General features: G+C 38.3%; 2 protein-coding genes and 1 pseudogene across 6 annotated transcripts; all 3 read left to right on the top strand.

The window, feature by feature from the left end:
• Positions 1-1044: 1044 nt before the first annotated feature.
• LOC147277369 (pentatricopeptide repeat-containing protein At2g03880, mitochondrial pseudogene) lies at positions 1045-7313 on the top strand (annotated as a pseudogene). Of its 4 annotated transcripts, none has more exons than XR_015123806.1 (9): positions 1045-4162; positions 4283-4389; positions 4522-4625; positions 4962-5073; positions 5165-5238; positions 5327-5673; positions 6084-6385; positions 6510-6620; positions 6913-7313. The product of XR_015123806.1 is annotated as a pentatricopeptide repeat-containing protein At2g03880, mitochondrial pseudogene, transcript variant X2 (transcript). The 4 variants fall into 4 exon arrangements; XR_015123808.1 differs by having other exon boundaries at positions 6169-6385; XR_015123807.1 differs by having other exon boundaries at positions 5327-6385; positions 6506-6620.
• LOC147277370 (protein NDL1-like) lies at positions 4385-5450 on the top strand. Its single transcript, XM_086255628.1, has 5 exons — positions 4385-4393; positions 4525-4625; positions 4853-5060; positions 5165-5238; positions 5327-5450. The coding sequence occupies exons 1-5, from the start codon at positions 4385-4387 to the stop codon at positions 5448-5450; spliced, it is 516 nt and encodes a 171-aa protein (XP_086111754.1).
• Positions 7314-10108: 2795 nt separating the features above from the next.
• Positions 10109-13317, top strand: LOC147277371 (ABC transporter F family member 4-like). The gene is made up of 2 exons (XM_086253655.1): positions 10109-10311; positions 10824-13317. The coding sequence occupies exon 2, from the start codon at positions 10836-10838 to the stop codon at positions 12987-12989; it is 2154 nt and encodes a 717-aa protein (XP_086109781.1). The 5' UTR covers positions 10109-10311; positions 10824-10835; the 3' UTR covers positions 12990-13317.
• The last annotated feature ends 295 nt before the right edge of the window (positions 13318-13612 follow it).

Here is a 13612-nt window from a genome sequence, read left to right on the forward strand (position 1 = left end):
GCTCAGAGGCAGGCCATCGTCTACAAGCTTTATGCCCCCAACCTCACCAGCATCATGGACCTCAAACCCATCAACTGAAAATCAAAACTATCTATTACTTTCACAACAACAATAAACCACTGCTATTTGGTGTACCTCTTCATTTTTGTTTTAGTGGGTTGTTTTTCCCTCTTCTTTTTTGTTGGGTAATGTTGGTTGGAGATTTACAGTGTACTAGTAGTCTAGTATGAAAATGATGAATTGATAATAAATGGGTTTTGGGGCTGGCTGGGTGGGGGCGAGGAGGAGGAGGGAGGGGATGGGTGGGGGCGGGGAAGGGAGGGGGGGATGGTTGGGGAAATGGGAAATGTTGTTTTTTTTTTTTTTAATGAAATTAAGAAATTTTAATTATTTTTTTTATTAAATTTTTTTAAAAATATTATTATTTTTTAAATTTAGAGAAAATGACGAAAATACCCCTGCCACGTCAGCAGGTAACGGTTTATTTAACGGAAAAAATAACGGAGCTACTATTTTGATACAAAATGAAAGTTGAGGTACTTTTTTACAAGTTTTCAAAGTTGGAGTACTAAGTTGAAACAACATGTAAAGTTGAGGTACTAAATTGTAATTTGCTCCCATATAAATTACATTAATTTACATCAGAAAAGATTTATATATAGATTTGTTGATTTATAATTCACAAATTGGGTCTTTAAATCTCGTGGTACGGTGGTACACTGGTACCTTTTTATTTTCAGTAGTGCTAGATATACCACATTTTTATACCATAATTTCATACCACCTTATGTGGCAACTTACATGGCATTCATACATTGGATACTCAAAAATAAAAAGAAAAACCCAAAAAGAAAAAGAAAAACTCTGTCCAATAAAGTAATGACACGTGAGATGGTATAAGAATGTGGTATAAGAAATGTGGTAAGTATAGCATTATTCTTTTATTTTTGTTTCAAGTTTTATTTATTTATTTATTTTTGTTTAAAGCCCTAACGCGGGTCTTCCATCTCTGTCCTCATTTCTCATTTTTTTTGAACTGTTTTGGTTCAACACTGGTTCGATGGAATGCGACTTAATCGCTCTTGGAATGTGTCATGCTTTTAGAGGCCTCTTACTGCCCATTTGCCAAAGATCCACTTCTGCGGTTCAATTACATAACAAGCTCAGTCCCAGTTACAGGCCACTATTGCTCCCTCCTGTTCGAAAAACGCCTTGGTCTTATGCTGCTCTCAACGCGGTTGACTCGAAACCCATCAATGATTTGACTCTCAACCATACCCCAAACTCCAAGACTCAGCTTCGTCAAGTAAGATTAAATAATGGCAGTTCGCCTAATCAGAAAGTAGTAGGAAACAGTGTGAAAATCAGGCCTCTTGGTTTGGATAGCAAAAAGAGGCTTATACGTTATTCTGGGTTGCTTCGTACCTGTGCTTCACAAGGGTCTTTGAATGAGGGGAAGGCTATTCATGGCCAGGTGATAAAGAATGGAATAGACCCAGATTCACATTTGTGGGTGTCGTTGGTTAATGTTTATGCAAAATGTGGGGACACTGTGTACGCACGTAAAGTGCTTGATGAGATGCCAGACCGTGACGTTGTGTCGTGGACTTCTTTGATTCAAGGGTTTGTTGTTAAAGGTTCTGGTGTTGATGCTGTTAACTTGTTCTGTGAGATGAAGAAAGATGGTACAAGAGCAAATGACTTTGCATTGGCAAGTGGTTTGAAAGCATGTTCTTTGTGTTTAGATTTAGGTTTTGGGAAACAGTTGCATTCTGAAGCAGTGAAAGGTGGGTTCTTTTCGGATGTTTTTGTTGGGTCTGCTCTCGTTGATCTTTACGCAAAATGTGGTGAGCTGGAACTTGCAGATAAAGTGTTATTTTGTATGCCCGAGCAGAATGTTGTATCATGGAATGCATTGCTTAATGGGTATGCTCAGGAAGGTGATGGGAAACAAGTTCTGAAACTATTCTGCAGAATGACGGAATCAGAAATGAGGTTGAGCAAGTTCACCTTGTCCACTGTCCTCAAAGGTTGTGCAAACTCGGGAAGTTTGAGAGAAGGTCAGATTGTGCATTCTCTGACAGTCAAAATTGGGTGTGAGGTAGATGAATTTCTGGGTTGTAGTCTCGTTGATATGTATTCAAAGTGTGGGATGGCAACTGATGCAGTAAAAGTATTTAGGAGGATTAAAGAGCCTGATGTGGTGGCCTGGAGTGCAATTATCACTTGCCTTGATCAACAAGGGAAATTTCAGGAAGTGGCACAGCTCTTTCGTGCAATGATAAACACAGGTATCTCACCAAATCAATTTAGCCTTTCTAGTGTCATCAGTGCTGCCACTGATCTTGGAGACCTACATTTTGGTGAAAGCGTCCATGCTTTTGTATGGAAATATGGTTGTGAATCTGATATTTCAGTCAGTAATTCTCTAATCACATTGTATATGAAAATTGGATGTGTGCAAGATGGTGCTCAGGTTTTTGAGGCAATGACTGATCGTGACTTGGTTTCATGGAATTCCCTTTTATCCGGAGTTCAAAATCATGAAATCCGTGATCTAGGGCCAAGAATCTTCCACCAAATGCTTGTCGAAGGTTTCAAGCCAAACATGTACTCATTCATTAGTGTTTTAAGGTCTTGTTCTAGCCTCTTGGATGTAGGCCTTGGAAAACAAGTACATGCACATATTGTCAAAACTAGCCTTGATGATAATGAATTTGTTGGAACAGCTCTCATTGACATGTATGCCAAAAGCAGGTTCTTGGAAGATGCTGTTATTGCTTTCAATAGATTAAGTAATCGAGAACTTTTCACTTGGACAGTCATCATTACTGGTTATGTGCAAACAGATCAAGCGGAGAAAGCTGTTTCTTGCTTCAGTCAGATGCAAAAAGAAGGAGTGAAGCCAAATGAGTTCACTCTTGCTGGCTGTTTGAGTGCTTGCTCCCGTATAGCTATGCTGGAAAATGGGCGGCAGCTCCATTCAATGGCAATTAAGGTTGGCCATTTGGGCGATTTGTTTGTTAGTAGTGCACTTGTTGATATGTATGCAAAATGTGGATGCATAGGTGATGCCGAGGGTATCTTTGAAAACTTAGTTTCACGCGATACAGTCTCATGGAACATCATGATATGTGGATACTCCCATTATGGGCAAGGAGAGAAGGCACTTGAATACTTTTCGACAATGTTAGACGAAGGCACCCTACCAGATGAGATCACCTTCATTGGTGTTCTTTCTGCATGCAGCCACCTGGGTTTAGTCGAAGAAGGGAAAAAGCACTTTGACTCGCTGAACACAGTTTTCAGGATCACTCGTACAATTGAGCATTATGCTTGTATGGTTGATATTCTTGGTAGGGCTGGAAAATTTGATGAGGTTCAAAGCTTCATTGAGGAAATGAACCTAACACCATATGCCATTATTTGGGAGACTGTTCTTGGGGCTTGTAAGATGCATGGAAATGTGGAACTTGGTGAAACAGCTGCAGGAAAGCTTTTTGAGCTTAAACCTGAGATGGATTCGACTTATATATTGCTATCTAATATTTTTGCAGTCAAAGGTATGTGGGATGATGTTAGAAAGGTCAGGAAATTAATGTCCAGTCAGGGTATTAAAAAGGAACCTGGTTGTAGCTGGGTTGAGGTTGATGGACAAGTCCACAGTTTTGTCTCTCAAGACGGTTCACATCCAAGAATCAGGGAAATCAATTTGAAATTGGAGGAACTGGGAGAAAAGCTGATTTCAGTAGGTTATATACCGGAAACAGAAGGTGTGCTTCATAATATCACTGAAAAAGAAAGGAAGGAACATCTCCAATACCACAGTGAAAGGTTGGCTCTTGCTTTTGCCCTTATAAGTACCAATCCTGTAAAAACTATTCGGATTTTCAAAAATCTACGCATATGTGGAGACTGCCATGATGTTATGAAGCTCATCTCAGACATAACAAATCGGGAAATAATTGTACGTGACATCAAGCGGTTTCATCATTTTAAGAGTGGCACTTGCTCCTGTCAGGATTTCTGGTGATTTGCTTTAGAAACTCCATAGTCAGATTAGGAGGTTCACCCACAGTGAATTCGTTGTCCTCATTAACTGTGAACAACAATTTCCTACCCAAAGAAACTCAGCCCTAAGCTTTTCAGAGTACCAATCCAGGTAGGGTATATTTCTCGACATATTATATTATAAGCCACCCATGAAAGTTTTGTTTAAGTTCCACAAAATTTATTGTTCCTAACTCTTTTTTTTTTTTTTTTTTTTTTTTAAATTGAGCAGATATATCTTGTTCCAAAAGGTTATTCTTTTGTCCTGAAGTGGCTTACTTTAGTGCTCCACAACTTCTGCATATATCATACATTCATACCAGTCCTCCTGGCCATGAGGTTTGTAAATGGTTTCCTTTGAGCGCATTTCTATTATATTTGCTTCTTGAATCGCATATATATATATATTTTTTAAGAATATTTTGTGTCACTATATTGTATTGTTCACATGGTTTCTCTTTAATTTTGCAGTAGTTCTTGCAGTTGGGAGCTGCTCCAGTTTGTCCTGATGATTCTGTGCCTTATAATGTTGATGACTTGGCAGATCAGATCTTTGAGGTTATCAATCTTTTTGGGTAATGATTAACAGTTTCTTAATTTTCATTGATTGTGGTGTTGTGAGGGTTTGAAACTCTTTGATTGCTGTTTTCAATTCTCAAATATTATATATATAGATATTTTTTTTCTGGTGTATTAAGTATAGAAGTGGATTTCCTTTTTCACCTATCATTTTAATGCCATTTTTGCTGATGTGATCTTGCACAGTAACTAGTTATGACTGCATCAACATCTCCTTGTTCAGGGTTGGTGCAGTTATGTACATGGGGGTGACAATGGGTCATATCCTTTCGCTATTTGCTGCAGGTCCCTTCAATTGTGTGCAACTATGTTTTAAAATACTTCTGTCTCAGTTCATTGATCAGGTTTTTAGCATGGATGAAATAATGGGAAGGTGTTTTAGTTTTGATACCTGTATCCCCTTTATGCAAAGCACCCTCTTGGACTGGAAGGTTTTATAATAAGGTTCTTTTTTCTTAACCAAGCTGTTATTTTGATGAGTAAATGTGAATTTCAATATTGTACCTATAAGGCTATGATCACTTGTAATGTGTAGGTGATGTCCAATGTGCTATATTTCTATGGCATGTGTGATATGCCAAAAGAGTGCTCCAGCACTACTACAGTAAGGTATTGTTGTGGTATGAAATTGTATCCTTTTTCTTCTCCTACTACGTTTGGTAGATTGAGTGACAAGAATTTTATATATTCTCAACAGGAGGTTCGTTGGTAGTGCTGAAGTTCCAGAGTCAAATTTAGCTCAAGTTTGCAGAAAAGGCAGTGCTAATTTGTACTTCTCCTGTGTAAAAAGAAAGCCTGGGTTGTGCAGACTGAACAGATAGCAGAGACACTATGCTATGCGAAGTTGGAAAGCCACATGTGGGCAATGTAAACTTCTAGTTTGCTGGAGATTGCTTGCCTGTGGCTGTAAGCTCCTGTGGGCTTCCTGTGACCTGTCCTGCAATCATGATGGAGCTGAGGCTGAATTGTCGCTAGTATGACCCCAATCCTTTTGCCTTGAGAGTCCTCGGCAACAAGCTTTTTGTTTGCTTCTTCAAAAGAACAGTAAGCCATTTTCATTGCCATTTGTATTCGTTCTATTTTGTGACTTGAAGCCAAACATTCTTCATCAAAGAGAACAAAGGGCTGACTAGCCTGACTTTCTTTCTCCACCCAAACGTAACGAGCCCTCCTTGTATGGTTACCTTCTCTTGTTGTTTATTTATTTTAAATGGCAAACCAATGGCTTCTCTGCTCCTTTCCTTGATATGGACTTTGTAGGCTAGTCTTTTTACTTCTTGTTGAAATCGACCCTCTCATGTGGAACCAAATGAGAAAAAAATAACTGAAGCTCCACATATTTTGGTGTTGTGCTTAAACCCCACATCTCTCATTACAAGCAAATATGAGTTCGCAAACTTTAATGCAACTCAGTTGAAGTTGGTTTGGTGAAAGTCCCTAAATTTTTGTTTCAGTTTGGTGAAAATCCTTATAAGGATCAAAGTAATTGTGTTCGTCACTGTTTCATACACAATCTTTGTCTTCTTGCTCGAATTCTAGAGAGAGAGAGACAGAGTTATGGCAAAACTGAAGCCAATTCTAGTGGCAGTTTCAGTGTTGGTGGTCTTAGCATGTCTACCGATACCTGAGTGTGCAAAGAAACCAGTGACTGTTGCTAGAAAAGAAGACATTCCGTACATCAAAAGCCAAGTCTGTGAGAAGCTGGCAGCTCAGCTACACCACAAGGTTGAGAAGAAGTGGGCTGACTCCCAAGAAGGTATTTTTATCATTTGGGTCCTCTTCTATAGTCTGAAATTTGCTTTTGTTTGAGGAGTTGATTAATGGGTTTTGTTTGTTTTGCTGAATTTGATTGTGGATGTTTGTTTTTTGGTGCTAGCTAGATCTCCAAGTATCAGATTATTGAGATTACGGAGAATGTCTGTAATTTGAAGAATGCAGAAGCGGAATGGATTTCGATGATTGACATAGTTGAACATGGAGATAAGTTGGAGGTAATAATTTCGATGATTGATGAATGCTCCAAATTCTGTGCTTTGAGTTTTGTTATTTATTTCTGTGGATCTTTATGGACTCAAATTGGAAAGACTGTATTTCATCAGATAAATTATGGATTGCTAGTAAGCCTAGTATTGTGTGATATAGTAGATAGCTGTTCAATAAAATGACAACCCTTTTTTTGTTTTTTGAAAGACCACCAAATGAAATTCAATTATACAAACTTCTTTAGTATGTACATTTTGTTGTTTATTGTCCTGACCTGCTACACCATTTGTTATTTTGCAGCTGGTGGAACAGACGATCACCAACATAATAATAAAGAAAGTGCAAAGAGCAATGTGAAGCAGACGATCACCAACGGAATTATAAAGACCAAGGAGACACTAAAGAAGCAAGCAAACCAAGTCTCCAACTGATTACGGCAAAGGTGGAGGGGACTGAAGAAAGCAGATTCAAAGAAGAGTACAAAGGCCAGCAAGGCTTAGCTTTAGAACACTGAGAATCACACTGTTATAGAAATTACATTAGAGTTATCACGTTTTTGTTAATTGTATTATATGGTTTTGACATTAAGTAGGAAGTTGTGAAAAAATGAAAGTTTATTTGCTTTTATTACTTTCAGAATACTCAACAATTGCAATTGTATCGACTTCTGCGATTATGTATGATTAAAGTGAAACATGCCATTTAAGTGGCCAAAAAAAAAAAGTGAAACAAGGCATTTGGTCCAGAATAGCCCAGCAGTCCTGTCCTTTACATGCAATGTGATAAAATACAACTACAAGAGCTTCATGGCCCTAAATTTTTGAGAGAACGAAATTGAAAATCAATAACCAATTTTTATCTTTCTAACCTGTTTCAACTTTCAATTAATTTATTTTTTGGTGTTGTTGAAATTTTATGACATATAAATTTGGATTCACACTGATTAACAAGAAAGGGTATGAATCGCTCCTGCAATTGGTAATGTTCATGAATTATGGAAGTGATTGTTTATATAGGAGAAAAAAAATAAAAATGAATTGCCTATTTCTTCCTTCGCTCTTAGACTTGCATTTCCTTCAACTTCATGTGAGTTGTGGAGTACCTTTTTAACCAAAAAAATGTGTACTTGCGTTCGGTCCATGGTAATATAGGTTTTTTTTTTTTTTTTGAGAAATTTTATTCAATAATTCTTTTTAATACACCTTAAACTTTTTTGACCCCTTTTCTCCAAAACTTACTTTTCTTTACCTTTTTAACTTGAAATACCCATAACACTCTTCATATAAAACTCAATTTTGTTGTTATTGTGTAACACCTCATCTGATCTCTCTCTCTCCCTCCCTCGTCTGATCTCTCTCTCCTTGATCGAAGGAACAACTCCACCGAGTGATTGCTTTGTTACCATACAGATCGAAGGCCAGATCTGGTTTCTAGTGATTGAACAACTCCACCTCGCGCCTCCAGTGATTGCCTTGAGTGATTGAACAACTCCACTGAGGGCATGTGCTTTTGCTTTGAGTGAAACTGTGATTACTTTTTTCCCATTGCTTTGTTGCATGTTCAACAATCTATTCAACAAACCTTTGCCCACCTAATTGAAAAAGAAAAAAAAGAAATGGAAATGTTTTTCGGACCGAACCCAGAGATGCAAAAAAGAATCCAAACCCAGAAGCCTCCCACCCTAATCTGGTTTCCAATTTCAATTCCATTAAAAAAAAAACAAACGCAGGTGCCAAATTTCACAGATTTGTTTTGTAAGTATATCAAGATATATATCACAGCAAACCATAAATTTCGAGTCTTGTTTGATTTTAATATATCAAGATATCATATATTCCAAATCTGTACTTTTGTGAAATTTTAGGTTGACACATGGTGAAATTTTTGGCCACACACATCGACATGTGCCGACAAAAAATTTCGCACTAAGTGCTATATCACCACCATGTCGACCAAAAATTCCACCATGTATCGACAAAAAATTCCACATTGTCGATCAAAAATTCTACATAGTAGAAAAAATGGGCACCAAAATCAGATCTTGATTGTATTAGCAGAAAAAATCTTTGGTTTGATTGTATAGGTTATTTTCGATAGAATAACGCGTTGATATGTATATTAATCTTTTCTGGGTATATTCATAAAGAGTTAATTTATGATCTATACATACATTTGATTAAACAAATATAGGTTATTTTTTCATCAACATTCCCAGAATGTACGTAATAGGCACCCACCAGTTAATCTCTTACCCACCCACCCAGTTAACTGCTATGTTTGTTAATCATTCTGATCATCCATCGTGTAGTTAATCTCTTACCCACGTCACAGTGTTAATAATTGGTTCCGATCGAATTGGGTGCGGGAGGGAGGGAGGGAGGGAGGGAGGTGCAGTGGTTCATTCTGATCAAACATTTTCATTTTGATTATCTACAAGATCTAGGCACGGGCGAGCGGTGGTTTTGGGTGGGTGGCAAAGCCCAAATCTTGATGCTGGGTTTGATGATTATTTGTGGTTTTTCTAGGGGCGGGGCTAGCAAAGAGTAGCTAGAGAGCTAGGTTTCAAAGTATACTAGTGTCAACCCTACGGCCCTACCAGCATCTCACTACTTGAGTGGAGGAGAATCCTAGTTTGATTGAATGTGTAACAACCATTTTCTCATTTTTATTTCACCTTTAGTTTAAGAAATTTGTTGTTGATATCTTAAGGATTAGCATGACTCATTACTCATTATTTTATTCCAATTTACATTTAGTTTTTCATTTTGAAAAGGTTTAATGAATTTTCTTTAATATTTTGCTTCACTCACTAATTTGAAAGCATGGGTCTATGTTTCTTTTTCATGAATTTTTTTTTTTTAACTCACAAGCTCACCACTTTTATCAAGCTTCTGGTGGTTGTATTTGTTTATTTAAGAGCAAAAAATGTAATTCTAATTTCTAGTCTCTAACTCTAGTGTTAATTAGTTTTACATTGATCATTGGCTTTGGAATAATGTTAATCTCAAGGTTGGTGACCAATGTGGCGCTGCCACATGCTCAAAGTAATAGGCTCCACTTTGGGCTGTGACACTAGAGTATAGAATAAGTTTGGTGGACAAACCATCGATTGACTGATACCCATAAAGAATTTTTTTCCTTGTTTGATTATTTTCTATTTTGTGAGCTGATACACTTTTATTAGATTTATATGATTTAAATCCCACAATTAATTTTAGGATAATATGAGTATCTGGACAATATTTTTGGACCTTAGTAAAAAAAAAAGAAAAACCATTAAGATATTAGTCTAAGAAAGAAGAGAAACTTAGACTGGCCTGTGAAGCACCCTAGTCAGAATGACCTTCCAAAATTGGATCTACTTCTAATTTACCTTTTTTTTTTATAGTTTATCAAGCCCAAATGGTGTCGTTTTGGGCTGGGCTTTTAAAAACCCAAATTAATAAAACACACAAAAGCTGAGCCTCAAACAATACAGAAAACCCGTGGCAAAAAAAAAAAAAAAAATACAGAAATCCCCAATTCCTGCGCGACTCTCTCTTCCAACTCTGTCATTGAAGACCCAAACCCTAGCTGCTCTGATTGCAGATTTCGGCAGCAACCCACGGTGTTGGAGGTGATTTCGGCGGCATAGAAGTTCCTTGGAGCACCCTAGCTGCTCTGCTCTGAGTCGGGCTGCAGCAATTCTTCCGTTTGGAGGTTTTTTCTTTTCCTCTTCTGTTTCGATCGAAAATGGAGTTTCGGCTGTGATGATTAACTGTTCGTTTTATACGTGCCTTAACTAGTATTCCACAACTGTATGTTTCTAATTGGCAATCAGGTCCTTGGTATGGTTTTTCATGATCCCCAACTGGTGAAGATGAATGGGATGAATAAAGTGGAATTCCCTTTAGTATTGTATTTTGTATGTTTTGTGGATGATCTTGTTAGGATTCTTATTTTAGTTGGATGATCTTGTTGAATTTGATATGTTTATGTTGATTATTATGCTTGAATGACTATTAATGCTATTTTTTGAACTATATTATATATTTTATATTTTTTTCTATTATAATAATTTGATGCAGGAAAGGCTTGCGCCTCGCCTTATGAGACCGAAAACGCCTTACCTTACGCATTAGCGTTTTAAAACCTTGAATTTAACATCACCTGAAGTTTAAGCTCATTGAAGTAATTTTTTTTTTGTTTTTTTTTTGCTTTTTGGAAATCAGATAACTGCTGCAATGGGAAAAAAGAAGACAGAAGACACTGGTGCAACAATGAAGGCTAAGTCAACTGGAAAAGATGTACCTAAAGATGGGAAGAAAGAGAAACTATCAGTCTCTGCCATGTTGGCCAGCATGGACCAGAAACCTGATAAGCCTAAAAAAGGATCGTCCTCGAGCGCAAAGCCAAAAGTTGCTCCAAAATCATCGTACACTGATGGTATCGATCTCCCTCCCTCTGATGAAGAAGATGAGGATGTCTTGGAAGAGGTAGCACAACAAGAAAGTGCACAGCAAAAGAGGTCAAATTATAAGCCGCTTGATGTATCCACTACAGACAAAGAGTTAAAAAAGCGTGAAAAGAAGGACATTCTTGCTGCGTATACTGTTGAGCAAGCAAAGAAGGAGGCCCTTAAAGATGATCATGATGCTTTCACTGTTGTTATTGGAAGCCGGGCCTCAGTACTTCATGGTGAAGACGGCGATGCTAATGTCAAGGATATAACAATAGAAAACTTTTCTGTGTCAGCTCGGGGAAAGGAACTTCTAAAGAATGCATCAGTGAAGATATCACATGGGAAGAGATACGGTTTGGTTGGTCCCAATGGAATGGGCAAGTCTACCCTCTTAAAGCTTCTTGCTTGGAGGAAGATTCCAGTACCAAAAAACATTGATGTGCTTTTGGTTGAACAAGAGGTAGTTGGTGATGATAGAACGGCTCTTGAAGCAGTTGTTTCTGCTAATGAAGAACTTCTCAAGCTTCGGCAAGAGGTTGCAGCTTTGCAGAATTCAGTTTCTGGTGAGGAAGAGGACAGCCATGATGATGATGCAGGAGAGAAGCTTGCTGAGTTGTATGAGCAATTGCAGTTGATGGGGTCAGATGCTGCTGAAGCTCAGGCTTCAAAGATTCTTGCTGGGCTGGGCTTCACAAAGGATATGCAAGGCCGTCCCACTAAGTCATTCAGTGGTGGTTGGAGGATGAGGATTTCATTAGCAAGGGCACTTTTTGTGCAACCAACTCTTCTGTTGCTTGATGAACCCACAAACCATCTTGACTTGAGGGCTGTTCTCTGGTTGGAAGAGTACTTGTGCCGCTGGAAAAAGACCTTGGTTGTTGTCTCACACGATCGGGATTTCCTTAACACAGTTTGCATTGAGATTATTCATCTGCATGATCTGAAACTCCACTTCTACCGTGGAAACTTTGATGATTTTGAAACTGGGTATGAGCAGCGTCGCAAAGAGGTGAACAAAAAGTATGAAACTTATGAGAAGCAGTTGAAAGCTGCCAAAAGGACTGGAAGTCGGGTCCAACAGGAGAAGGTCAAGGATCGAGCAAAGTCTGCAGCAGCTAAGGAAGCATCAAAGAACAAGGCCAAGGGCAAGGTTGATGAGGATGAAAACCCAGTTGAGGCTCCTAGAAAGTGGAGGGATTACAGTGTGGAGTTCCACTTTCCTGAACCTACTGAGCTTACACCTCCACTCCTGCAACTTATTGAAGTCAGCTTTAGTTATCCAAACCGGGAGGACTTCAAGCTGTCAAATGTTGATGTCGGTATTGATATGGGGACTCGTGTTGCCATTGTTGGACCTAATGGAGCAGGAAAGTCTACTCTGCTCAATCTTCTTTCCGGTGATTTGGTTCCTGTTGAGGGTGAAGTAAGGAGGAGTCAGAAGTTGAGGATCGGTAGGTATTCACAGCACTTTGTGGACCTCCTGACAATGGACGAGACACCGGTTCAGTACCTTCTTCGTCTTCATCCAGAACAAGAGGGACTTAGCAAGCAAGAGGCTGTCCGTGCAAAGCTTGGAAAATATGGACTCCCAAGCCACAATCATCTTACTCCAATTGCAAAATTATCTGGAGGGCAGAAAGCCCGCGTTGTCTTCACATCAATATACTTTTCAAAGCCCCACATTTTGCTGTTGGATGAACCCACAAATCATTTGGATATGCAGAGTATTGATGCACTGGCCGATGCACTTGATGAATTCACTGGTGGAGTTATACTGGTTAGTCATGACTCTAGGCTGATATCACGGGTGTGTGACGATGAAGAGAAGAGTCAAATTTGGGTTGTTGAAGATGGTACTGTGAGGACTTTCCCTGGGACTTTTGAGGAGTACAAGGAGGAGCTACAAAGAGAAATTAAAGCTGAGGTCGATGATTAAGTCTGCATTTTTTTATTATTGTAAATTTTGCTGATTACATATTAATACTTTCCATGAGTGTACTTTCTCATGGATTGCATACTACCGATGCATTTTTTTTTTATTATTACTATTTTTTGAGTGTATAATCATATTCGGGGTTGCGGAGAGTGTAACATTAGATAGATGTCTTTGTAAGATTAACATTTACATGGAGTTTGGACACCGGAAATTATTGTATTCTCTCCTCTCTTTCTGTTTTTTGGTCAGAACCTTTGGTTTGAAATCACTTCCTTATATAGAGATCTCGATTTTTATAATTCAGGTATGGCCAGTGGTCACTGATATGTAGGTCTGGACTACTAGTAGGCTGTTAGGTTAGCAGGGAATGGCTTGTTAAGGTTTGAGAAAACCTGTGGAATTTCAATATTTTAGTTGGGGGTGTAAGACTTATTTGATCTTATCAATTCTTAGATTTTTTTTTTTTTTTTTCCGAATAAATTAAATTATGAATTCGCTAGGACAATATTAAAGATATCATCAAAAACTTACAGCAGCTGACGACATAACATCTACATTTGGATTTAAAAAAGCGTAGGCAATTTGGCGACAAAAAAACTACTACTTCTGGAATGGGAAAGTGT

Source organism: Dryas octopetala, chromosome 8 (assembly GCF_963921425.1).
Source record: "Dryas octopetala chromosome 8, drDryOcto1.1, whole genome shotgun sequence".
Lineage (NCBI taxonomy): Eukaryota > Viridiplantae > Streptophyta > Magnoliopsida > Rosales > Rosaceae > Dryas > Dryas octopetala.